The following is a 26,581-nucleotide window of genomic DNA, read 5'->3' as shown; positions in this document are numbered from 1 at the left end:
GCGGAGGGGGGGAGAGCTGAGGGAGGGAGAGCAGAGGGAGGGAGAGCGGAGGGAGGGAGAGCGGAGGGAGGGAGAGCAGAGGGAGGGACAGCGGAGGGAGGGAGAGTGGAGGGAGGGAGAGCGAAGGGAGGGAGAGTGGAGGGAGGGAGAGCGGAGGGAGGAGAGCGGAGGGACGGTGAGTCGGGTGAGAGGCAGCCTCACCACTGCTCCTCCCTCCCCTCAGATTGACCATCAGATGCAGGCCATCCCAAAAAATATTAAGCTCACTCAGCTGTCCCTCACAAGTAATACAATAAATTATATATTACCAGTGTGATCATATACCTACATTGTTTAAATATAATTCCTAATTGGTCTGAGCAAAATAACATTGGCAGGGCAATTCAAGCATAGCCAATATGTAAGTGATAAATGCAGACATTCTGTACATTACCTTGGAAATAATGGACTGGTCTATAACCAGTATATGCAGTGGTAATGTATTGGGCCTATAGCCTACTGCATAAACCTCATTGCTACAGAACTGTGTTTAATTGGTTAATGTTGCATAGGCTTACACTTTTAAGCCATGTTTTAAAAAATCTGAGCAGCAGATCTCAGCTTGAATATTGACTCAGAAAGTGATCTTGATCTTGAATCAGAAAAGGTTGGTGACCACTGCTCTACTCCATCGTGATAGACAGACACAGTCTCACACCTCTCCATCTCTCTCAATTTCAATTTCAATTTAAGGGCTTTATTGGCATGGGAAACATATGTTTACATTGCTAAAGCAAGTGAACTAGGTAATAAACAAAAGTCAAATTAACAATAAAAACTGACAGTAAACATTACACTCACAGAAGTTCCAAAATAATATAGACATTACACATTATGTGCAAATTATGTGCAAATAGTACAAAAGGGAAAATAAATAAACAGAAATATTGATTGTATTTACAATGGTGTTTGTTCTTCACTGGTTGCCCTTTTCTTGTGGCAACAGGTCACAAATATTGCTGCTGTGATGGCACACTGTGGTACTTCACCCATTAGATATGGGAGTTTATCAAACTTGTATTTGTTTTTGAATTCTTTGTGGATCTGTGTAATCTGAGGGAAATATGTGTCTCTCTTTGGCAGGAGGTTAGGAAGTGCAGCTCAGTTTCCACCTAATTTTGTGGGCAGTGTGTACATAGCATGTCTTCTCTAAAGAGCCAGGTCTGCCTATGGTGGCGTTTCTCAATTATAGGATTCCAGTTTGCTATTTTTTTTAAATAATTATTTCCAATGTGTCAAGTAATTATCTTTTAGTTTTCTCGATATCTGGTTTTGTCTAATTGTGTTGCTGTCCTGGGGCTCTGTGGGGTCTGTTTGTGAGCAGAGCCCCAGGTCCAGCTTTGCTTAGGGACTCTTTTCCAGGTTCATCTCTCTGTAGGGGATGGCTTTGTTATGGAAGGTTTGGGAATCGCTTCCTTTTAGGTGGTTGTAGAATTGAACAGCTCTTTTCTGGATTTTGATCATTAGCTGGTATCAACCTAATTCTGCTCTGCATGCATTATGTTGTATTTTACCTTGTACACAGAGGATATTTTTGTAGAATTCTGCATGCAGAGTCTCAATTTGGTGTTGGTCCCATTTTGTGAATTCTTGGTTGGTGAGCGGACCCCAGACCTCACAACCGTAAAGGGCAATGGGTTCTGTAACTGATTCAATTATTTTTAGCCAGATCCTCATTGGTATGTCAAGTTTTATGTTCTTTTTGTGGCATAGAAGGCCCTTGCCTTGTCTCTGAGCTCGTTCACAGCTTTGTGGAAGTTACCTGTGGCGTTGATGCTTAGGCCGAGATATGTATAGATGTTTGTGTGCTCTAGGGCAACGGTATCTACATGGAATTTGTGTTCGTGGTCCTGGCAATTGGACCTTTTTTGTAACACCATTATTTTAGTCTTACTGAGATGTACTGTCAGGGCCCAGGTCTGACATAATCTGTCCAGAAGATCTAGGTTCTGCTGTAGGCCCTCCTTGGTTGGGGACAGAAGCACCAGATCATCAGTAAACAGTAGACATTTGACTTCATATTCTAGTAGGCTGAGGCCGGGTGCTGCCGACACTTCTTGTGCCCTCTCCAATTCGTTGATATATATGTTGAAGAGGTTGGGGCTTAAACTGCATCCCTGTCTCACCCACGGCCCTGTGGAAAGAAATGTGTGTTTTTTTTTACAATTTAAACTGCATACTTGTTGTTTGTGTTCATGGATTTTATAAGGTTGTATGTTTTTCCCCCAAGAACACTTTCCATCAGTTTGTATAGCAGATACTCATTTCAAATTGAGTCGAAGGCTTTTTTTAATTCAACAAAGCATGAGAAGACTTTGCCTTTGTTTTGGTATGTTTGTTTGTCAATTAGGGTGTGCAGGGTGAATACGTGGTCTGTTGTACAGTAATTTGGTAAAAAGCCAATTTGACATTTGCTCAGTACATTATTTTCACTGAGGAAATGAACGAGTCTGCTGTTAATGATAATGCAGAGGATTTTCCCAAGGTTACTGTTGACGCATATCCCACGGTAGTTATTGGGTCAAATTTGTCTCCACTTTTGTGGATTGGGGTGATCAGTCCTTGCTTCCAAATATTGGGAAAGATGCCAGAGCCAAGGATGATGTTGTTTTTGTTTAGTGTTTTCCAGTATTCCCAGAAGTGGTTAGAGTCTATGGATTTTTCAATTACATAGAGCTGATTTCTGACCTGCTATTCCTTATTTTTCTATAGTTTCTGGATTCACCATAGTGAAGGTGTAGGCTCAGGTTTTCTGGGTCTCTATGTTTTTGATTGGACAGGTTTCTCAATTTCTTTCTTAGGTTTTTGCATTCTTCATCAAACCATTTGTCATTGTGGTTCATTTCTTCGATTTTCCGTTTGAAATATTTAGATTTGATAGGGAAGCTGAGAGGTCAAATAAACTGTTTAGGTTTTCTACTGCCAAGTTTACACCTTTACTATTACAGTGGAACATTTTGTCCTGGAAGTTGTCTGAAAGGGATTGATTTGTTGTTTCCTAATTGTTTTTTGTTAGGTTTCCACACTACTTTCCTTCTAGCTATAGCATTTCTTAATATGGGTGTGAGGTTCTTGTCTAGTTCTGACATTTAGGTTGCCACAGACTAGTACATGTCCCTGGGCCTGGAAATGATTGATTTTCTCCTCCAGGATGGAGAAGCTGTCTTCATTAACGTATGGGGATTATAGTGGGGGGATGTAGGTAGCACACAGAGGACATTTTTCTCTGCTGAGATCATTTATTTTTTTCATTTGTAGCCAAATGTAAAATGTTCCTGTTTTGATTTATTTATTTAGTAAGGTCTGCTAGCATACCCCCTGAGTCTCTTTGTTTCACACCCCTCTCTCTCTTCCCCTCCCTCCCTCCTCCCTTCCAGGGACAGAACTGTGAGATATCCATCAACGCCTGCATCAGTTTCCCCTGTGCCAATGGAGGGACCTGCCACGTGATCCCAGGCCAAGAGGACCAGTTCAGGTACCCACTACCCACTACTCTCTCCACACACCACACAGAGAGGCCGTCTGAAATGGCACACTATTCCCTATATAGTGGGGCAGACAGAGGAGTAACATGCAGGCAGCAGTGTTGTTCCAAGTGTGTGAGTGACTCTGTGAGAACCCATGGTCCATGCTGGTGTTGTTCCTCATCAGGCTTGGGGCCAGACTACTGCCACACTCTCCTCTCTTTCATTGTTCACTGTTCGGCCTTTAAACACCAATCAACCAACCCTAGCTGTCTGTCTCATCAATGATCCACATGTGGGATCTCTCCTCAGCCTTTTGATATAGCAGATTAAGGCCTTTACAGCATGACCTCACTACAAAGCCTGTATCTGTTCTAGCTATGCACCGACACAAAGGTTCATCTCCTTGAGTCACTATGATGTCACTCTTTCCAGGGGTCGCAACCTTGAGGCCTCTTACAGGAGCTTTGTATATCCCCTCTCTACTTACAGCCCCCAGTCAGTCCCTCTGGAGAACTGCTAAAGGACATCACAATCACTCATCTCCTCGGGGTCATGTTGAATCAGAAGCTGCTGGCCTTCAAAGAACAACAGGCGTTTGATAAAGCTACTCATCTCACTAGTGACGCTTATCTCTCCTTGCTCTGCTGAGAGCCTGCCCACCACACCGCACCCATGATGCCAACCCTGTGCCACCCGTCTCGCACAGCACAGCCAGGCCAGCTAGGGAAGGCGGGCATAACAGACAAGAGAGAGAGTGACAGAGCTAGTGTGATGCCAGAGTTAAGCGGTCTACCGATTCCACACGACATTTAGTTATTAAAGCTTGATGAATGCTCTTCCACATAGGATCTTACAGGGACACACGTCTAATTGGAGTTATTGAATTCACAGACAGACCTGATTACATTACATTTCAAATGTCACTGGAGTTCTACCCTTGTTGTTATTCAAATTGAAGTGCAGGTCTTAGGCTTTCAAAGGGCATTAGTCCTTAATAGATGGGCCAGGGCCACAGAGCAGAGGGCATCTGGAGCGTGAATTTGAAGTGAAGTGGAATGAAACCCAGTACACTTCCATGACTCTGGCAGTGTCCTAACTAACTATCTGTGACTGCTATCCTGTCTCTCTCCTCCCAAGCTGTATGTGTCCTCCTGGGTACGAGGGTCTGCAGTGTGACTGCTATCCTGTCTCTCTCCTCCCAAGCTGTACGTGTCCTCCTGGGTACGAGGGTCTGCAGTGTGACTGCTATCCTGTCTCTCTCCTCCCAAGCTGTACGTGTCCTCCTGGGTACGAGGGTCTGCAGTGTGACTGCTATCCTGTCTCTCTCCTCCCAAGCTGTACGTGTCCTCCTGGGTACGAGGGTCTGCAGTGTGTCTCTCTCTCCCAAGCTGCGTGTCCTCCTGGGTATCTGCAGTGTGACTGCTATCCTGTCTCTCTCCTCCCAAGCTGTATGTGTCCTCCTTGGTACGAGGGTCTGCAGTGTGACTGCTATCCTGTCTCTCTCCTCCCAAGCTGTACGTGTCCTCCTGGGTACGAGGGTCTGCAGTGTGAGGTGAATCCTGACGATTGTGAGGACAATGACTGTGAGAACAACTCTACCTGTGTGGACAGCATAAACAACTATACCTGCTTCTGCCCCCCAAACTTCATAGGTATGATACACATTTTATCAAAATATCGATTAGACATGCAGACAAATGAATTCATGCAGAGAGTGGAATAATAGCCTACTAGCCTCATAATTAAAAAAAAAAAAGATGTTATTTGGCAGGTCACAGATCACAGAACTATCTTATGATAGTTTAATACACTTCTTATCCTATACACTTATACACTTCCTATGTTACTGTAATACACTATTTATGTTACTGTAATACACTTCTTATGCTTGTCGTGTCTATGGCTATGCCGGATTAAGTGATATGACATGCTATTCTATAAAACAATTTCTCTGTAATTAATATTACTTGATTAAGCTAATCAGGTAAATAATTAACTAGAAAGTCGGGGCACCACAAAATAATGTTTATAGAGCTGTTATCTTCCGAATAAACTCTTAAAGACCTGGTAGTCTTTTACCTCAATAGGAGTCAATATTTAATCGTCACTTTATTTAGTCTCAACTGAAGTTGTAAATTCTTGGTTATCTTCACGAACCCTGGCTAACAAGTTGAATCAGCAATACAACATTTGGTTTAATAATTTATTTACTAAATACCTAAATAATCACACAGAATTACATCGAAACAGAATGAATCATACATTGATTACAAATTATGTCATAAAGGAAAACGTCCCTGGTGGACGGAGCAGATATGACGGCTGGTTACACAGAGAAAGGGGGTTGGGTTTTGAATGAAAGAGCGGGAAGACTGAGTAACAAAGGGAGAAGCTATGCTATTGTAAATACAGTATATTTTGCATTCTAAATTACCGCCCATTTGAACAAGGAAAATGCAATAAATATTTACTCTGAGCTGCGCTTCGGTAGCTTGGTCGTAGATAGTAGGCCGGGTTGCCCAACAGGGATCTCTTGTCCTTTGAAGAATGTCTCTGGTGGTAAACTGGATACTTGGTAGTACCGTCGTCATGTGGTAGACAGATACTCTGTCCGTCCTCTCCTAGCCCACGTCTACAGTTGCTGCGCTAATGCAATGGCTAGGAGGTATCACTTCTTTAGTGAATAAGGGTTCAAAGTTCATACCAAGTTGCCATGCTATATGCTCATGCTATATTCTGGCTGGTATAGTCGAAATTCGTCACCTTCACATTGAAATTCTATGCTAAATTTGTTAGGTTCTCTAAGGTTGGCTTAGTTCTGTAGGTGGTCTTTGTCCTTTCAACGTAGGGACCTCAAGTCCACACGTCCTTGGAACAGAAAGTTACATTTTCGTCAAGGGGCTTATATAGGATTGGGAGAGAGGGCCGTGTTTCGTAGTTTATAACCCATGTCTGTTCACTTGGGCGGTGCCTCTGAGTGAGCAGAGTTTCTCTATGATAAACCGTTCTCTCATTTAACAAGCTAAAACTTACATTCAATCTTTTCACAAATATTTTCATATTTAAACATTTAAATTGCACAACAATTCCATGTGAATCTGATAACTAGAACGTGCGACTTTCCAAGATACAGTTTATGTCGTGCGATCATCAGTAATCATGTCTCAGACGCCAACCGAACTGACATCATATTCATTTAGTACCAACACACATTTTCAACTGGTTGGATTACCGAAATTTGGTTCCGTATGTTACTGTAATACACTTCTTAACCTACTGTAAAACACTTCTTATGTTACTGTAATACACTTCTTAACCTACTGTAATACACTTCTTATGTTACTGTAATACACTTCTTATGTTACTGTAATACACTTCTTAACCTACTGTAATACACTTATTATCAACTCATGCTGTTATATTGCCCACCCTAAAAAATGATGCAACCACAGAAAGATAAAGGTTAGCTTCAACATAGACAAAATCCTAAACTCTAAAAGTGCACCTAAATAAACCAAATAATGTGTTTTTTTCTGCTAGTCTAAAATGGACAGTTTTTCTGAATGGGGGGGGGCTGCTGCTGCCCTGCTGCCCTACAGCCCTGCACAGTCCAGTGAGTTCAGCCCAAGCACAGTGCAGTTCTGAGTGTAACCAGCCAGTATTGGTGAGAGACTGGCCAGGCTCTCTCTGCAGTGAGCATGTGGGGCAGCAGCTGCGGGCATCTCCTCAGTCAGGCATCATGGGCAGTCGCCACCATCACCTGCCCGTCACAAGGAAGGGAGGGTGCTGATCTGAGCAGCTGCTCCACGCGCACCAACCCTGTCATTACCACCGCATGCCTTGTAGGCCTGGCCGTGCCACGACCTTCCCAGGCCCAGCCTCCCCTGGGACCAGAGCACAGAACACAGAGGGTCTATGGTCTAATGGGGCTAGAGGCTGGCAGCAGAGAGGCAGCCAGTAGAGCGACACCCTGCCAGCAGCCTGCCACACACAGCTAACCCCCCAGTGTGGGCATGTGGGCCCCTGGGCCAGCGGCTTACAGCTCACGCGGCCATGTGAAGAAGCGGTCACAGGCCGGCTCCGGGGGAAGTCCTCAGGCTAACCCAGCAATTAGACGTCTGTGTGCTCCAGAGACAAATCTAAGACTGTGACTACATGGTGTAGACTAGAGAGCCTGTGGACATGGACCATTGGACTAGAGAGAGAAAGCATCTTGCTGGACTGTGGACCAGGACCATTAGACTAGAGAGAAAAAGCATCTTGCTGGCCTGTGGACCAGGACCATTAGACTAGAGAGAGAAAGCATCTTGCTGGCCTGTGGACCAGGACCATTAGACTAGAGAGAAAAAGCATCTTGCTGGCCTGTGGACCAGGACCATTAGACTAGAGAGAGAAAGCATCTTGCTGGCCTGTGGACCAGGACCATTAGACTAGAGAGAAAAGCATCTTGCTGGCCTGTGGACCAGGACCATTAGACTAGAGAGAGGAAGCATCTTGCTGGCCTGTAGACCAGGACCATTAGAATAGAGAGAGAAAGCATCTCGCTGGCCTGTGGACCAGGACCATTAGACTAGAGAGAGAAAGCATCTTGCTGGCCTGTGGACCAGGACCATTAGACTAGAGAGAGAAAGCATCTTGCTGGCCTGTAGACCAGGACCATTAGACTAGAGAGAAAAAGCATCTTGCTGGCCTGTGGACCAGGACCATTAGACTAGAGAGAGGAAGCATGTTGCTGACCTGTAGACCAGGACCATTAGAATAGAGAGAGAAAGCATCTCGCTGGCCTGTGGACCAGGACCATTAGACTAGAGAGAGAAAGCATCTTGCTGGCCTGTGGACCAGGACCATTAGACTAGAGAGAGAAAGCATCTTGCTGGCCTGTAGACCAGGACCATTAGACTAGAGAGAGAAAGCATCTTGCTGGCATGTGGACCAGGACCATTAGACTAGAGAGAGAAAGCATCTTGCTGGCCTGTAGACCAGGAACATTAGTCTAGAGAGAGAAAGTATCTTGCTGGCCTGTGGACCAGGACCATTAGACCCTGGGAACATTATGAGAGAGAGGAATGCATCTTGCTGGCCTGTGGCAGGTTGGTTGACCCTCTAGACTAGAGAGATGACCAGCCTCTTTCTGGCTGCTGTAGACCAGACCATTAGACTCTGAGAGAAAAACTGCATCTTGGTGGCCATGTGTGACCAGGACCATTAGACTAGAGAGAGTGTGTGTGTGTTGCTGTGTGTGTGACCAGGACCATTAGAATGTGAGAGTGTGTGTGTGTGTGTGGCCTGTGGACCAGTGACCATTAGACTAGAGTGTGACATGTGGTGCCTCTATCTGGGTTAAGTGGTCTGGACCCTCCTGGTTATCAGGACCATGAGACATCTATAAACCTTCCACTCTCTCTTTCTTCCTTTACAAGCTGACAGATCTGACATGGGGGAAAGGTCAGTCTCTTTCTTCCTTTACAAGCTGGATCTGACATGGATCAGGACCATTAGACTAGAGAGATCTGACATGGGAAAAGGTCAGTCTCTTTCTTCCTATCTTGCTGGCCTGTTCTTCCTTTAGACATCAGTCTCTTTCTTCCTTTACAAGCTGACCAGTCTCTTTCTTCCTTTAGACTGACCGATCTGAGAGAAGGTCAGTCTCTTTCTTCCTTCCCACATCTCAGTCTCTTTCTTCCTTTACATTCTCTTCTTCCTTTACAGGCTGGCATGTCTCTTTCTTCCTTTACAAGGACCAGGACCATCTTTTTCTTCCTTTACAAGCTGACAGATCTGATATGGGAAAAGTCATCTTGCTTCCTTTACAAGGCCTGACATAGACTCTTTCTTCCTTTAGCTGAACATTAGTTCCTTTACAAGCTGACAGATCTGAGAAAGGTCAGTCTCTTTCTTCCTTTACAAGGCCTGACATCAGTCTCTTTCTTCCTTTACAAGCTGACAGATCTGACATGGGAAAAGGTCAGTCTCTTTCTTCCTTTACAAGCTGACCTGACATGGAACATTAAGCTGACAGATCTGAGGGAAAAGGACAAGCTGAGATCTGACATGGGAAAAGGTCAGTCTCTTTCTTCCTTTAGATCTGACATGGGGTCAGTCTCTTTCTTCCTTTACAAGATCTGACATCAGTCTCTTTCTTCAATTGGCAGATGGTTGACCTCTTTCTTCCTTTACAAGCTGACCGATGACATGGGAAAAGGTCAGTCTCTTTCTTTACTCCTCTGCTGACAGATCAATATGAGCTCATCTTTTCTTCCTCTGTGACAGATCTGACATGGGAAAAGGTCAGCTCTTTCTTCCTTTAGTGACAGGGACAGAAAAGGTCATTCTCTTTCTTCAGTGACAGTGGACATTGACAGATCTGACATGTCTGACATCAGTCTCGTTCTTCCTATACAAGTGACAGATCTGACATCAGTCTCTTTCTTCCTTTACGAGCTGTTACATGTGGTGCTCTTTCTTCCTTTACAAGCTGACCACGATCTGACATGGGAAAAGGTGGTCTGGACCTCTTTCTTCCTTTACAAGTTGATCAGGACCATGAGACATCTACATAAACCTTCCACTCTCTCTTTCTTCCTTTACAAGCTGACAGATCTGACATGGGAAAAGGTCAGTCTCTTTCTTCCTTTACAAGCTGACAGATCTGACATGGGAAAAGGTCAGTCTCTTTCTTCCTTTACAAGCTGACCGATCTGACATAGGAAAAGGTCAGTCTCTTTCTTCCTTTACAAGCTGACAGATCTGACATAGTCTCTTTCTTCCTTTAAAAGATCTGACATCAGTCTCTTTCTTCCTTTACAAGCTGACAGATCTGACATGGGAAAAGGTCAGTCTCTTTCTTCCTTTACAAGCTGACCGATCTGACATGGGAAAAGGTCAGTCTCTTTCTTCCTTTACAAGCTGACAGATCTGACATCAGTCTCTTTCTTCCTTTATAAGCTGACAGATCAGTCTCTTTCTTCCTTTACATGGATCTGAAAAGAAAAGGTCAGTCTCTTTCTTCCTTTACAAGCTGACAGATCTGACATCAGTCTCTTTCTTCCTTTATAAGCTGACAGATCTGACATGGGAAAAGGTCAGTCTCTTTCTTCCTTTACAAGCTGACAGATCTGACATCAGTCTCTTTCTTCCTTCCTTCTACATCAGTCTCTTTCTTCCTTTATAAGACATGGGAAAAGGTCGATCTGACATAGGAAAAGGTCAGTCTCTTTCTTCCTTTACAAGCTGACAGATCTGACATCAGTCTCTTTCTTCCTTTACAAGCTGACAGATCTGACATGGGAAAAGGTCAGTCTCTTTCTTCCTTTACAAGCTGACAGATCTGACATCAGTCTCTTTCTTCCTTTACAAGCTGACATCAGTCTCTTTCTTCCTTTACAAGCTGACCGATCTGACATGGGAAAAGGTCTGTCTCTTTCTTCCTTTACAAGCTGACAGATCTGACATCAGTCTCTTTCTTCCTTTACAAGCTGACAGATCTGACATCAGTCTCTTTCTTCCTTTACAAGATGACAGATCTGACATGGGAAAAGGTCAGTCTCGTTCTTCCTTTACAAGCTGACAGATCTGACATCAGTCTCTTTCTTCCTTTACAAGCTGACAGATCTGACATGGGAAAAGGTCAGTCTCTTTCTTCCTTTACAAGCTGACATCAGTCTCTTTCTTCCTTTACAAGCTGACAGATCTGACATAGGAAAAGGTCAGTCTCTTTCTTCCTTTACAAGCTGACAGATCTGACATCAGTCTCTTTCTTCCTTTACAAGCTGACAGATCTGACATGGGAAAAGATCAGTCTCTTTCTTCCTTTACAAGCTGACAGATCTGACATCGGAAAAGGTCAGTCTCTTTCTTCCTTTACAAGCTGACAGATCTGACATGGGAAAAGGTCAGTCTCTTTCTTCCTTTACAAGCTGACAGATCTGACATCAGTCATTCTTTTCTTCCTTTACAAGCTGACAGATCTGACATGGGAAAAGATTCTCTTTCTTCCTTTAGTCTCTTTCTTCCTTTACAAGCTGACAGATCTGACATGGGAAAAGATCAGTCTTTTTCTTCCTTTACAAGCTGACAGATCTGATATGGGAAAAGGTCTGTCTCTTTCTTCCTTTACAAGCAGACAGATCTGACATCAGTCTCTTTCTTCCTTTACAAGCTGACAGATCTGACATGGGAAAAGGTCATTCTCTTTCTTCCTTTACAAGCTGACAGATCTGACATGGGAAAAGGTCATTCTCTTTCTTCCTTTACAAGCTGACAGATCTGACATGGGAAAAGGTCATTCTCTTTCTTCCTTTACAAGCTGACAGATCAGTCTCTTTCTTCCTTTACAAGCTGACAGATCTGACATGGGAAAAGGTCAGTCTCTTTCTTCAAGCTGACAGATTACAAGCTGACAGATCTGACATCAGTCTCTTTCTTCCTTTACAAGCTGACAGATCTGACATCAGTCTCTTTCTTCCTTTACAAGCTGACAGATCTGACATCAGTCTCTTTCTTCCTTTACAAGCTGACCGATCTGACATGGGAAAAGGTCATTCTCTTTCTTCCTTTACAAGCTGACAGATCTGACATGGGAAAAGGTCAGTCTCTTTCTTCCTTTACAAGCTGACCGATCTGACATAGGAAAGGTCAGTCTCTTTCTTCCTTTACAAGCTGACAGATCTGACATGGGAAAAGGTCATTCTCTTTCTTCCTATACAAGCTGACAGATCTGACATCAGTCTCTTTCTTCCTATACAAGCTGACAGATCTGACATCAGTCTCTTTCTTCCTATACAAGCTGACAGATCTGACATCAGTCTCTTCTTCCTATACAAGCTGACAGATCTGACATCAGTCTCTTTCTTCCTTTACGAGCTGACAGATCTGACATCAGTCTCTTTCTTCCTTTACAAGCTGACAGATCTGACATCAGTCTCTTTCTTCCTTTACAAGCTGACCGATCTGACATCAGTCTCTTTCTTCCTATACAAGCTGACCAGATCTGACATGGGAAAAGGTCAGTCTCTTTCTCTCTACCCACCTTCTCTGTATTTCTCCTTATGTTATTTTCCCCCTGTAAAACAGAACTACTGCTAACTAGATGGGAAATTATTTATTTTTCATATCGAATACGATACATATTGATTCTCATTTAGCCAATGACTTTCAGGTCTTCCCACCAATTGAAACCAGAACCAGGCTTGAGCAGTGAGAACAGGCAGACTCAGACATGCACCATAGAATCCCAATTGGAGTGGATTTCCTCTGTAACGCAGCGGGCTGTTGGGGATGCTGGGATATGGGCAGGCTTCTCCAAGGCTCCACCACGAGGCTGCAGGATGAGGGAGAGGCAGAGGAAACAGACCTGGCAGTAGAGGGAGGGAGGGAGGGTAACGCAGCGGGCTGTTGGGGATGCTGGGATATGGGCAGGCTTCTCCAAGGCTCCACCACGAGGCTGCAGGATGAGGGAGAGGCAGAGGAAACAGACCTGGCAGTAGAGGGAGGGAGGGAGGGTAACGCAGCGGGCTGTTGGGGATGCTGGGATATGGGCAGGCTTCTCCAAGGCTCCACCACGAGGCTGCAGGATGAGGGAGAGGAAACAGACCTGGCAGAGAAGGGAGGGTAACAGACTGGGATATGGGCTGGCTGCAGGATGAGGGAGAGGCAGAGGACCTGAGGAGGGAGGGAGGGGAGGGTAAAGCAATGGAGGAGAGGCCTGTGCTGTGAAATCCTGGATGAGCCCCAGCCACCCCACTGTTAGAGGAGCAGATCTAGCCAAGCAGGTGGACAGAGACAGAGGGTTTATTGAACTGGCCGGGCAGTGATTTAGTGGATTCCAATGGGGCCTTGCCTGGGCAGGTAAAGCCCTGTATTCCGTGCAGATTACAGCACAATATAATACATGTGTTTCAACCCCCAACCCCCACTCTATGGGAGAGTGGAGCAGGCCGGCAGTATAAACATGACCCAACTGTTGAATGCTGAGAAAGCCATGATGGTGCTTTAGGGAGCCATCATAATACAATGGGACAAATCACAAAACACTCAACATTACACACAATCCCAGGCTCATATATATACAATGCACTAGAATAATCGCACAATAAGGCACTAAGTCAAATCATGACAGACGTTAGCTAGTATTATGTATGTCGGAAAATGACGTTTCAGGCCATGAACTCACCATCTCTCTGTTCTCTATTATCTTGTGTGTGTGTTGTGTGTGTGTGTGTGTGTGTGTGTGTGTGTGTGTGTGTGTGTGTGTGTGTGTGTGTGTGTGTGTGTGTGTGTGTGTGTGTGTGTGTGTGTGTGTGTGTGTGTGTGTGTGTCTTCCCAGGGGATCTATGTGAGGAGGGAGTGGACCCCTGTATGCAAGGCTTTGACCCCTGCCAGCATGACTCCAAGTGCCTCCCCCTCACCAAAGGCTACAGGTGAGTGACATGCAGCTCTCAGATGGGGGGCGAGACTACAAAAGGTCAGACGTCACCAGAGGCAGCCCACAGGAAGTGACCTGTCATCAGGACAACCTGTTCTGTTCCTCCAACATGTTTATGTCCTGTTCTGTTCTGTTCCTCCAACATGTTAATATCCTGTTATTTTATGAGGAAAACAAACTCTAGTGTACATGACTGTGCTGTTTAAAAGCACACTACTGCAGTTGAACTGCAGTTTTTCTATGTTAGAAAGAGCAAGAGAGTGGGTTTAAGGCAGTAAAGAGAGTTCAGTCACAGAAAGAAGAACTGTTCAGCGCCAGTTGTTAAGAGTACATTTATATAGTGAGTTCAATACATGAAGTTCCCTCTCAGGAAATAAAAGTGATTGGATGTGAATAACATGTTCAGAGAGAATTGAAATTGAATTGAATTGAGAAAGAGAGAGTAGAGAGAGAGAGAAAGAGAGAGAAGGGTGGAGGGAGAGAAAGAGAGCGAGAGAGAGCGAGAGAGAGCAAGAGAGAGCAAGAGAGAGAGAGAGAGAGAGAGAGAGAGAGAGACTGTTTCCTTTGTAACATTGTACCTCTTTATTTCCTGTGTCAGGTGTGAGTGCCTACCAGGCTATGTAGGCGAGCACTGTGAGCAGGACTACAACGACTGTCTGGAGAACAAGTGTCAGCACGGGGCCGAGTGTGTGGACGCTGTCAATGGATACACCTGTGTGTGTAAAGAGGGCTTCAGGTGAGTCCACACACAGCACAGACACACACGCGCACAGGCTGATCTTACTGCAAAGGCTGACGTAGGCTCAGTGCCGTAACAGCATCAGGCCAGCTGCAGAGCACACACACACACTCAGATCACACACACACACACACACACACACACACACACACACACACACACACACACACACACCACACACACACACACACACACACACCAGACTGTGAGGAGCTACAGATGGTGCTTTATTATCCTCCACTTGGCTGTCTAGTCTGAGGCGTGCAGTGCAGGATGGTGCAGGGAGGTAAGGGTGATGTGGGGCGGTGTGGAGCAGTGTGGGGTGTTGCTTGGATATGCAATGTGGGGTGTTGTGGGTGGTGCAGGGTGGTGCAAGGTGGTGTGGAGTGGTGCGGGGTGTTGCGTTGCAGTGTGGGGTGGGTGCTGTTTGGTGGTGCAGGGTGGTGTGCAGTGGTGCAGAGTGGTGCAGTGTGCTGGGTGGTGTTTGGTGGTGCAGGGTGGTGCAGAGTGGTGCAGATTGGTGCAGTGGTGCTGGGTGGCGTTTGGTGGTGCAGAGTGGTGCAGGGTGGTGCAGGGTGGTGCAGAGTTGTGCAGAGTGGTGTTTGGTGGTGCAGGGTGGTGCAGAGTAGTGCAGAGTGCTGGGTGGTTTTTGGTGGTGCAGGGTGGTGCAGAATGGTGCAGTGTGCTCGGTGGTATTTGGTGGTGCAGAGAGGTGAAGGGTGGTGCAAGGTGGTATGTGGTGGTGCAGGGTAGTGTGGGGTGGTGCAGGGTGTGTATAATCATGATGGGAGGGACCATGGTGGAGTGTGTGTGGCAGCTTAATTGAGTGTGATATTAACCCACACATCTGTCTCTGTCATCCTGTAGTGGTCTGTTCTGCGAGAACCCTCCCCCTATGATCCTGCTGCAGACCAGCCCATGTGACCAGTCAGAGTGTCAGAACGGAGCCCAGTGTCTAGTGATGGCTGGGGAGCCTGTGTGCCGCTGTCTGCCTGGCTTCGCCGGAAACAAGTGCCACAAGATCGTTACCGTCCACCTGCTGGGCAAAGATGCCTACCTGGCGCTGTCCAGCGCCAAGATACGCAACTCTGCCCACATCTCCCTACAGGTACTGTACCATCTCTAACCCCTGACCTCTAACACTGCCCACATCTCCCTACAGGTACTGTATAACCTTTCACCCCTCACATCACTGTGGGTTTGTATGTAATGACACCCTATTCCCTATGTAGTTCACTACGTTTGACCAGGGCCCAGACCCAGCCCTCATTCACACAGACACAATGACATTGACATCTATCTAGTTAGGGCTGGAATTGTCTTGTTTCAACAGTCACCTTCTATATGATAGCCCTATGAGTCTGAGTAGTCAAGCTGTCTCCCTATAACTGATCATACGTCCCATAACGTCATACTCTACCTCATGCACCATTATCAGAAATGGATGATAGCACTTAAGGTTAATAAGAGAGAGAAAGAACAGTCTCTCCTCAACACCTTGTCTTGGGGATTAAGTAGTGAGTTGTGCACACTAGCCCCCATCAACGCAGCACTTAAAGTATAGAATGTAGCACCCTTGGGAAAGATATTAGAGGGATATATTTCTTAAGAGGCTAGCATAAAAAAAACACTCTCTCTCGACCTGCATCCCATATGGCAACCTATTCCTTATGTGCACTACTTTTGACCAAAGCCCATAGTCTGTACTGCACTACATAGGGACTAGGGTGCCATTTGGAACGCACATTCTATTATTGGAGCCGTCTGGCTCTGAGCTACCACCAGACACCACAGGGACGGTGGGACGGTGACATTATTATAATGTCACCTTTTGTTCACTTAGCATGAATAATGTGGCTTGAGGGGATATGTATTATGGTAATAGAGTGTCGGCATGGCGACCATTATCAGCCCAATCACTGGCAGTGAGTCACGGCCGGCGGATCGCATCTTACCTCCAAATGAGCTGATGTGCTTGTTGGCGAGGGGGCACGCTAATGTTAATTAAAAATACTGAGGTAAAAATAAAACACTTGGTCTTAATCTCTGTGCTAAAGGTGACAGCATGACTTTGAGTATTGTACGTAGCTAGGTTAGGTAGATACATGGCCAAAAGGAAATGGAGCTGGCCCATTCCTAAAGCAGTGTTCAGTTAGTACATTCTGCCACAGTTTTAGACACGATGCATAAAACATGGAAAACCTAGTTTCAAGTTAAAATAGAAAAGTACAGTTTTCAACTAAAATACACTTTGTATTTTTGTAAGCCACTCTGTTGCATACTATGCAAAGTAACCATCTCCCCATGCCATATGTTTCCATTTCAAATACAGTAACTACAGAATGGTATCCTTCAGGTTTCCATCCAATTGGTGACAGATTTTCATGTGAATACTTTAGAATCTGCGTGAAGAAGATATGAGCATTTTGCCACCAGTAGTGTTTCCACCAAATTGACTTTTTGCGGATAAAAATCAATGCGTGAAGATGTAGTGCTCAACTCAACCGATAGTTTTGTCATGTGGGCTCCATCCAACAGCTCACAGATACAGTGTGCGGGTATAGTCTACATGATGACATTACTATGGATAAGAGCGATAATACATGTAACAAGCATCGATCGTCATGTCGCCAGAATAAGAGCCTCAATATTTATTGGAAAGGAGAATTCAGATCACAGTACACTTTCAACACTCTCTCTCCAATTTGCTTTATTGGCATGACCGAACAATGTACATATTGCCAAATCTTACTTTGGAGATTTACAATACTAACATAATTAAAATAATACAAAATCTATATTGTCAATGGGACAAAAGTAACAACAATAATCAAGGGTCAAAATAACCAATAACCATACGTTGAACAATAACAATAACAGCAAGCATCGAGGACACTATCACTCATCTTATGGCAGGCAGCAATGTAGTGCACTGCCAACCCACAGATCTCAACGTTTTTTAAAGGTTTTGATCAGTAACCATGGTCAAATAGTTAGCCGGAGTGTACAGTCGTGGCCAAAAGTTTTGAGAATGACACAAATATTCATTTTCACAAAGTCTGCTGCCTCAGTTTGTATGATGGTGTCACGGCCATTAAATGAAGAGGACCAAGGTGCAGCGTGGTGAGCATACATTTCTCTTTTTATTTGGAAAAAAGACACCAAACAAAACAATAAATAAACACAAGAGGCTTAGTTCTTGGCAGAGGCACTGGATCCACTGGGTCGTGGAGGCGCACTGGCGGTCTCAAGCGCAGAGCTGGCACAACCCGTTCTGTCTGGATGCCCGAATGCGGGACGCTGGCACAGAGCACACCGGCCTGTGAATGCGCAACCGAGACACTGTGCTCATCACCCCATCGCACGGTGCCTGACCAGTCACATGCTCGCCATGGTAAGCACGGGGAGTTGGCTCAGGTCTGAATCCTGACTCTGCCACACTCCCCGTGTGCCCCCCCCAAAAAAATTGGGGGCTGCCTCTCGGGATTCCTTGCTAGCCATGTTCCCTCATAACGCTGCCGCTCTGCTTTAGCTGCTGCCTTCGCCTTCCTCTCTGCTTCTACCTGCTCCCAGGGCAGGCGATCCTTCCTGGCCAGGATCTCCTCCCACGTCCAGGATCCCTTGCCATTCAAAATGTCTTACCATGTCCATTCCTCCTTACCACGCTGCTTGGTCCGTTTGTGGTGGGAAGTTCTGTCACGGCCGTTAAAGGAAGAGGACCAAGGTGCAGCGTGGTGAACGTACATTTCTCTTTTTATTTGGAAAAAAGACACCGAAAAAAACAATAAACACTACAAAAACAAACCGTGAAGCTAAAGGCTATGTGCCCTAAACAAAGTCAACTTCCCACAAAGACAGGTGGAAATAAAGGCTACCTAAGTATGGTTCTCAATCAGAGACAACGATAGACAGCTGTCCCTGATTGAGAACCCTACCCGGCCAAAACATAGAAATGCAAATAATAGAGAATAGAATACCCACCCCAACTCACACCCTGACCAAACCAAAATAGAGACATAAACAGGATCACAAAGGTCAGGGCGTGACAGATGGCAATTTGCATATACTCCAGAATGTTATAAAGAGTGTTCAGATGAATCACAATTAATTGCAAAGTCCCTCTTTGCCATTCAAATGAACTGAATCCCCAAAAAACATTTCCACTGCATTTCAGCTCTGCCGCAAAAGGACCAGCTAACATGTCAGTGATTCTGTCATTAACACAGCTGTGAGTGTTGACGAGGACAAGGCTGGAGATCACTCTGTCATGCTGATTGAGTTTGAATAACAGACTGGAAGCTTCAAAAGGAAGGTGGTGCTTGGAATCATTGTTCTTCCTCTGTCAAGCATGGTTACCTGCAAGGAAACATGTGCCGTCATCATTGCTTTGCACAAAAAGGGCTTCACAAGCAAGGATATTGCTGCCAGTAAAGATTGCACCTAAATCAACCATTTTATCAGATCATCAAGAACTTCAAGGAGAGCGGTTTAATTGTTGTGAAGAAGGCTTCAGGGCACCCAAGAAAGTCCAGCAAGCGCCAGGACCGTCTCCTAATGTTGATTCAGCTGCGGGATCGGGGCACCACCAGTACAGAGCTTGCTCAGGATTGGCAGCAGGCAGGTGTGAGTGCATCTGCACGCACAGTGAGGCAAGAATTTTGGAGGAAGGTCTGGTGTCAAGAAGGGCAGCAAAGAAGCCACTTCTCCCCAGGAAAAACATCAGGGACAGACTGATATTCTGCAAAAGGTACAGGGATTGGACTGCTGAGGACTGGGGTAAAGTCATTTTCTCTGATGAATCCCCTTTCCGATTGTTTGGGACATCCAGAGACAAGGTGAGCGCTACCATCAGTCCTGTGTCATGCCAAAAGTAAAGCATCCTGAGACCATTCATGTGTGGGGTTGCTTCTCAGCCAAAGGAGTGGGCTCACTCACAATTTTGCCTAAGAACACAGCCATGAATAAAGAATGGTACCAACACATCCTCCGAGAGCAACTTCTCCCAACCATCCAGGAACAGTTTGGTAACAAACAATGTCTTTTCCAGCATGATGGATCACAAACTTCAAGCATTGATTATGCAAGAATGGGCTGCCATCAGTCAGGATGTGGCCCAGAGGTTAATTGACAGCATGCCAGTGCGGATTGCAGAGGACTTGAAAAAGAAGGGTCAACACTGCAAATATTGACTCTTTGCATCAACGTCATGTAATGGTCAATAAAAGCCTTTGACACTTATGAAATGCTTGTAATTATACGTCAGTATTCTATAGTAACATCTGACAAAACCTTGTGGAAATTAATATTTGTGTCATTCTCAAAACTTTTGGCCACGACTGTCCTGTCGATTTAGGGCCAGATAGCACTGCATTTTGCTTTGTGCTTGTGCTTGTGTTTCCCAATAAGCAATGTCGTTTTGTTTTGACTGTGTTGTAATTTGGTTTATTCTGATTGATTGGATGTTCTGGTCTTGAGGCTTCAGTGTGTTAGTAGAACAGGTTTGTGAATTCAGCCCCAGGACCAGCTGGATGAGGGGATTCTTTGCTCAGCTCTTGGCATTGCAGGGCTTGGTAATGATTTGAAATATGTTTTACTCCCTACACCACTTTCAATAATGTTGTAGAACAGTATGACAAATAGAATCAAATGCTTTTTGGAAGTCGATAAAGGAAGCGTGTATTTTGGTATTAAACAGTTTTAATATAGCCAAATTGTGCACTAGTGAATTTGAGTATCTCAATTAGGATGCCATCAGGTCCACATGCTTTTTTAAATTTGAGGGCTTGAAGTTTCTGAGAGCTCCTGGTCAGTACTTGGGGGAGTCCAATGGATTTTGAATGTCCTTTATAGATTTTTCTAATCCCTTCAACGTCTTGTGAATTTGGCATTATTCTGTATTTGTATCAATTTGAATGGTGTTGTGGAGTGTTTTAATATGGGTTGTCCATATGTCACCATTTTGTATTGCTAATTCCTCTAGTTCCGATGATTCATTTTTTTCTCCAATTTTGCCAGAAGTTTTTGTTTATGGACTCCTCAATTAGTGTCAGCTGCTTGCTGTTGTACTAGACTTTTTTGGTTCTGAGTGTAAGTTTATAGTTTTAAAGTTTCACACTAATGAAGGCATAATTCACCATTGTTTGGGTCTTTGTTCTTTTGGTTTGATAGTGTCATATGTTTTTTCCTTATACATTTTACAATCTGCATCAAACCAGTTGTCATCTGTGGTCTTTTTCACTTTGTTTTTTTAATCAATTTCAGTTGTGCTTCTTTTGCCGTTTGCCTGAATATATTGTTGATGTTTTCTACTGCTAGATTGATGCTTTCTTTACTGTGAGTGGATGTGGTATGCAGAAAGTTATCTAAGAGCTTTTGAATTTTTACAGGTTTCTTTCTGGTATTCTTCTGTGCTGTTTTGGGCCCATCTGTATGAATTTCTGATGTTGTACAGCTTACTGGGCTGTGAATGTCTGGTTATTTCCATGTCTGTTCTTTTGAGGAACAAAGTCATTTGGCTGTGATCAGACAGAGGTGTTGGTGGCTTGACGGTGAATGAGCTGAGAGAGAAAGGGGTCAATGTCTATAATCAAATAGCCTACTGTGCTGTGGTCAAGAGGCGAGAAATAGGTGATTCTCCCCAAAGAGTCCCCCTGTAATCCTACCATTAGAAATGCAGGCTTCGACAGCGCTACAACAGATCCCTTTCGTTTTTGTTGATGGTGCTGTTGTGATGGTGCTGTTGTTTCTATGCGGGAGATGAAGACAGTTAGAAACAGTATGGGCTGTAATAAAGCTGTCCCCTCGTGTGGTCGTTAGATCAGGTAGTGTTCCTGTGCGCGCATTTGTGTCCCCACAGATGAGCACATTTCCCTGGGCCTGGAAATGGCATGTCTCTTCCTCAAGGGTGGGGAATATCTCCTCTGAGTAATATGGGGATTCTGGGAGGGGATATATATTGCGCAAAGGAACACATATTTTTCTGTCAGTTTTAACCAAATGTAATATTTCCCCATTTTTATGAGATCAATTTAATTTTGTAGTTCGGATTTGTACCAAATGATCAATCCTCCAGAGTCTCTGCCTCTATTGACAGTTTCTGTGATGGCACAACTACCTCTCTGTAGCCTGTGGGACAGTGATTGACAATGTCTGCCTTACATGCTGACCAGACCGGACAAGTCGCGTGCGCGAGTGTCACAAAATAAATGTAGCAATCCATGTTATTCAATTATTGCGCCAACGAGCGTCTGCGTTGCCAAGGGCTAAAATATAAATTCTTTCTATTTCTGACGCAGATCGCGCTGAAAGTCCTGCCTCTCCCATCTCCTCATTGGTTTATAGAAGCAGGTACCCACTTCCCATCTCATCATTGGTTATACCCATGTGGGTGATTGAAAGATGAACTGTTTTGCCAGGTAATACTATGAAAGTTTAGATGCCAATCACCATATAAGTTCAACGATGAAAAAGCCTGGAAGGAGGAGACATGATTAGAAACTATTTGGTTGGCCGTTTTATGTGTGGATTAGTCAGAGTAGAGGACCTTGTGCATTTCAGGTAAAATAACAACTTAATGTTTACATCCCAGGACAAATTAGCTAGCAACAGCAAGCTAGCTAAATAGGACAAATTAGCTAGCAAGTGCAAGCTAACTAGCTAAATTTCCATACATGTTTAATGCTTTTCAACCTGTCCCCAAATGAATGTCATTGGGGGGACAAATTACATTTATGCACGAAAGCGCACGATGGCGCACGCGCGCAGCCGGTTTGGGTTCCGTGTTACACCATGTCTCCTGCAGAATTATGATGTCAATATCTTTAAGTGCTAAACTCTTCCGTCCAAAGGTTGATGAGTTTAGGCCCTGAAAGTTCCACATGCTAACTGATAGAGATTTCATGTCGCTATCAGTTAGTATAATGACAATAACAGTAACAGTCAGAAATACAATAACTACTAAGTTGGTAACAGTGAGATAAACAGCACAGTCGAAATGGAGTAACTACTAACTACTAAATTGTTAAGAGTGAGATGAACAGCAGTCAGAAATACAGTAACAACTAACTACTAAATTGTTCAGAGTGAGATGAACAGCATAACAGCAAACATGAGTTCTCTTTTTCTGTTTTCCTCCTTCCTAAACATTGAACAAGTAAACTTTTAGTACAATAGCCTTTGTGTGTGTGTGTGTGTGTGTGTGTGTGTGTGTGTGTGTGTGTGTGTGTGTGTGTGTGTGTGTGTGTGTGTGTGTGTGTGTGTGTGTGTGTGTGTGTGTGTGTGTGTGTGTGTGTGTGTGTGTGTCTGCATTTAGTACAGATGTATTGGAGGAGCTGTTTCATTTCACACAGTCTGTGAGTTTTCCTGTTGTCTGAGGGTGTCCGTGTAGCTGCGCTGGAGCTGCTGTTGGGCCCTGTAGATGGAGGGGGCCAGGTCTGGGGGACTGCCTCTCTGGTCTGGTAGAGGTGGTGGTCTGGTGTGGGGTAGTAGGCTGGGCCCGGTCCAGTCCGGCTGCGCCGATGGAGGGGGTGATGCTCTGGTGGTGGGTGGGGCCAGTGGGGTGTGCTGGTCTGGTCGGGTATTGAAGGGGCCTGGGGATCCTTGGTGGTGCAGTGGTCTGGTCGGGGTCTCTCGGTGGTCCTCAGTCCAGTGCGGCATGGGGTGTATATCTACCAAGTGTCACGTCCTTTAGAGGCTTGACAAACATCCCTACTGTCTGCTTCCTCAGGTGGGAGTGGTCGTACAGATGCTCTGGGGTGAGTGTTGGTTAGTGAGCAACATGCACATTCCTGAATAGGCCACACCCTCTGGTGATGTCAGCATTGAGGGCTCCCGAGAGGCGCAGCAGTCTAAGGCACTGCATCTCAGTGTGAGGCTTCACTACAGTACCTGGTTCATATCCAGGCTGTATCACATCCGGACGTGACTGCGAGTCCCATAGGGTGGCGCACAATTGGCCCAGCGTCGTCTGGGTTTGGCCGGGGGTAGGCCGTCATTGTAAATAAGAATTTGTGCTTAACTGACTTTCCTAGTTAAATAAAGGTTCAATAAAATAAGTAAAATAAAATATTGACTTTCTGAATGGTACGGGATGAAAGACTTTGCAGGGCAGCAGAGTGGAGATGGTGATGTGGGAGTTGGGGAACCGCTCAGAGGCCCTTTCTTCTACTCTGTTGGCCAGGCTGCCTACTCTCTCCTGCTCCTCTCGCAGGTTGTTGGTGCTGTAGTGAATAATAATGTGGCCTGGTGTGCCAAAGTCAGGCTGGAACAAAATCACATTGTAGGATTTTTTATGAATTTAATTTCCTTGTAACCATATCTACTTGTTTGTTTGTGCATTTCTGTGATTATTTAGTTAGTTAATAAATAAATGATTGAGACAATTGATGTATGGATGACTCATAGTGAAGACTGGGTTCATGCAGATAACCAACAATTTACGACGTTTGGAATGAGACTAACTCGAGGTAAAGAATAATTCAATAATTAAATAATTAATTGATCAGATATTAAAATATCTGAAAGTTATATTAGGACAATTCTAACTTTGTAATCTTAATATTTTCCTTGGTTCCCCGACTTTCTAGTTAATTACATCTACCTGATTAGTTGATAACGTAATAATAATTACAGAGAATTGATTTGATAAACTAAACCGTCTTCAGTTTAATGATGCCAAAGATTTGACAGTATGCAAAGACACCCTCCTGCACAGCTAAATCATATTCGTCTTGGGAAGGCTCTACCTTCTTGAAGAATGTGGTGACAGAGGTCAAACCAACATGGCCAATCAGAGAGAGTTTATGCTTTTTCGTCTGTTGATGTTCTACCTCTGCCATTCTTAGCTGCAGACTAGTAATTAGTATCAAAGATTTGTTCTTATTCTGTCGGAATCAATAGTCTCAGAGTTTAACCACGTGGTATGGTTAAGAATTCAGCAATCTACTCAAACCTTAGCACTCTCGGTTATCGAGGTAAGCTGGTCTGGGCTCAAACCTTAGCCCTCTCGTAATTGAGGTAAGCTTGGTCTGAAAATACATTTCCACGGTGGGGGTTATGTTCGGAAGAGCAGAAAGGGGCTGTCCCATGACGTCAGATCAATGTCTGGGCTCATGGGGTGGGCCAATGACTTAGTTAACTTTAAAGGGAATTGGGTTCCTTTTCGTTAAACTTAAGTTCACAAATAGTTTCATCTTTACTCATTAATTTTATACAACAATCAGGTGCAAGCCTCATAACTGAGACTCTTGTATAAACAGGGTTATGGTAATGTGGCTGTATTGTCTCTCATGAGTTTCACAAACATTAAACAAAATGGACCGGTCGTAGCTGGATTCTTCCCCGACCGTGTACACCTTCTCCAAAACATGTTTCATTGTTTAGTCCTCAAGTTCTATGCCGGAGAAGAGGTTCCTTTGTTCTCCTGTGAAACCTTTTCTCTCTCTATACTGTCTGGCCATGAGGATGAGAGTCTCCTCCAGGAATTTACGACCTGAGATAACAGCAGCCTGGGTGTAGGCGAGAGAGAGAGGGGGAAGGCACGCTATACCCAAAGAGGGCCACGTCATGACAATACCACACTAAGCGACACAGTCATAGTTACAGATCTATGGACTGCACAGCACAACTGACACGGAAGCTTTATGAGCCAAAGTTTACATGTGCTAGGACAAAATGTGACGCCACAGTGAGTAACGTGTTAGCACCATGGGCAACTACTGTGGCAACACAGGACCTAGACCAGGTTGAATTTGTGTCCCTGTACATTGATGCGTCCAATCATGGACATGTAAAGCTGCTGCCAATAGTAGTCAGATATGATGGCAGCACATCTGTGGAAACAAAACTGCTTGATTTTGTTGAATTGAAAGGAGAAACAGCAGAGGAGATTGCAGCTGAGGTCCTGGTGGTCATCACAAAATTTTACCTGGAAAACAAAGTTGTGGCATTCTCTGCCGACAACACAAATACCAACTTTGGAGGACTGAATAGGCTGGGAGGGTCAATGTCCATACCAAAGTTAAAAATGCTCTGCAGCGGGAGGTGATTGGCTGAGGTTGTCCTTCCCACATCATTCATAACACGGCCAGAACAGCTTTGGATATGATGTTGAGTACCTGCTCACAAAGATATTTGGATATTTTAATATTTTCACCGTCAAGAGCAGAAAGACTGAAGAGCTTTTGTGAGTTTGTTGGCCAGGAGTACCTTAACATTTTAGGACACAGCCATGTTCGCTGGATATCCAAGCTCCCCGCTCTAGAAAGAGTGCTGAAAATATATGTGGAGTCAGCTGCAATTCTGAGAAATATTGAGGCAAAATTCACTGCAAGACGTGATGATAACTTCATTCCAGTTTTGGTCAGAGGACTTCTGAGAGAGCTAGAGGACATTGGAGCCATGTCTAAAGAGAGCTTTCTCAAAACATCCCAATCATTCTTCACTACGGCTGTGAACTACTTGCAAGCATGGGGAAAGCACACAGATAATCTAAAAGATGTACATGGTCTCCTTTTAAAAAGGCAACCTCAGCGTGAAGAGATCCAGAAAGCAGCAGGCACACTGCAGGAAAAATGCCCCAATGTGACCATCAATGAGGATGCATTGTTTGACAAGGTTACTGGCCTGCAAGAGTTCCTAAAGGGGGATCGCTTGAAGAATGGAAAACATCTGAGACAACGCTCAGTCAGAGATGGAGCACGGTGGTTACCCACTTCAAAGAGAATGACATCCCACACACTAACCTGGCTAGATTAGCGTCTGTTGTCATGTGCTTACCTGTAAGTAATGCACCAGTCGAGAGAGTGTTCTCCCAAATGAATGATCTACTATGGACAGCAGCAAGAAATAGGTTCACTGTTCCTACCATCAAGTCCATGCTTATTGTGAAGATAAACTTCAACCTCCCCTGCCAGG

At 44.6% G+C, this 26,581-nt stretch overlaps 1 protein-coding gene across 1 annotated transcript in view; it reads left to right on the top strand.

The window, feature by feature from the left end:
• LOC115123089 (slit homolog 3 protein-like) overlaps positions 1–26,581 on the top strand; it is a 516,835-nt gene that overhangs the window by 449,012 nt on the left and 41,242 nt on the right. The window contains 5 exon segments of the mRNA XM_065018507.1: positions 3,417–3,514; positions 5,019–5,158; positions 13,831–13,924; positions 14,528–14,665; positions 15,536–15,776. Of these exon segments, the coding sequence (XP_064874579.1) occupies positions 3,417–3,514; positions 5,019–5,158; positions 13,831–13,924; positions 14,528–14,665; positions 15,536–15,776 (711 nt within the window).

Source organism: Oncorhynchus nerka, linkage group LG5 (genome assembly GCF_034236695.1).
Source record: "Oncorhynchus nerka isolate Pitt River linkage group LG5, Oner_Uvic_2.0, whole genome shotgun sequence".
NCBI classification, from domain to species: domain Eukaryota; kingdom Metazoa; phylum Chordata; class Actinopteri; order Salmoniformes; family Salmonidae; genus Oncorhynchus; species Oncorhynchus nerka.
Note: the sequence above shows the minus strand (reverse complement) of the source record. Positions and strands in the feature narration are given on the sequence as shown.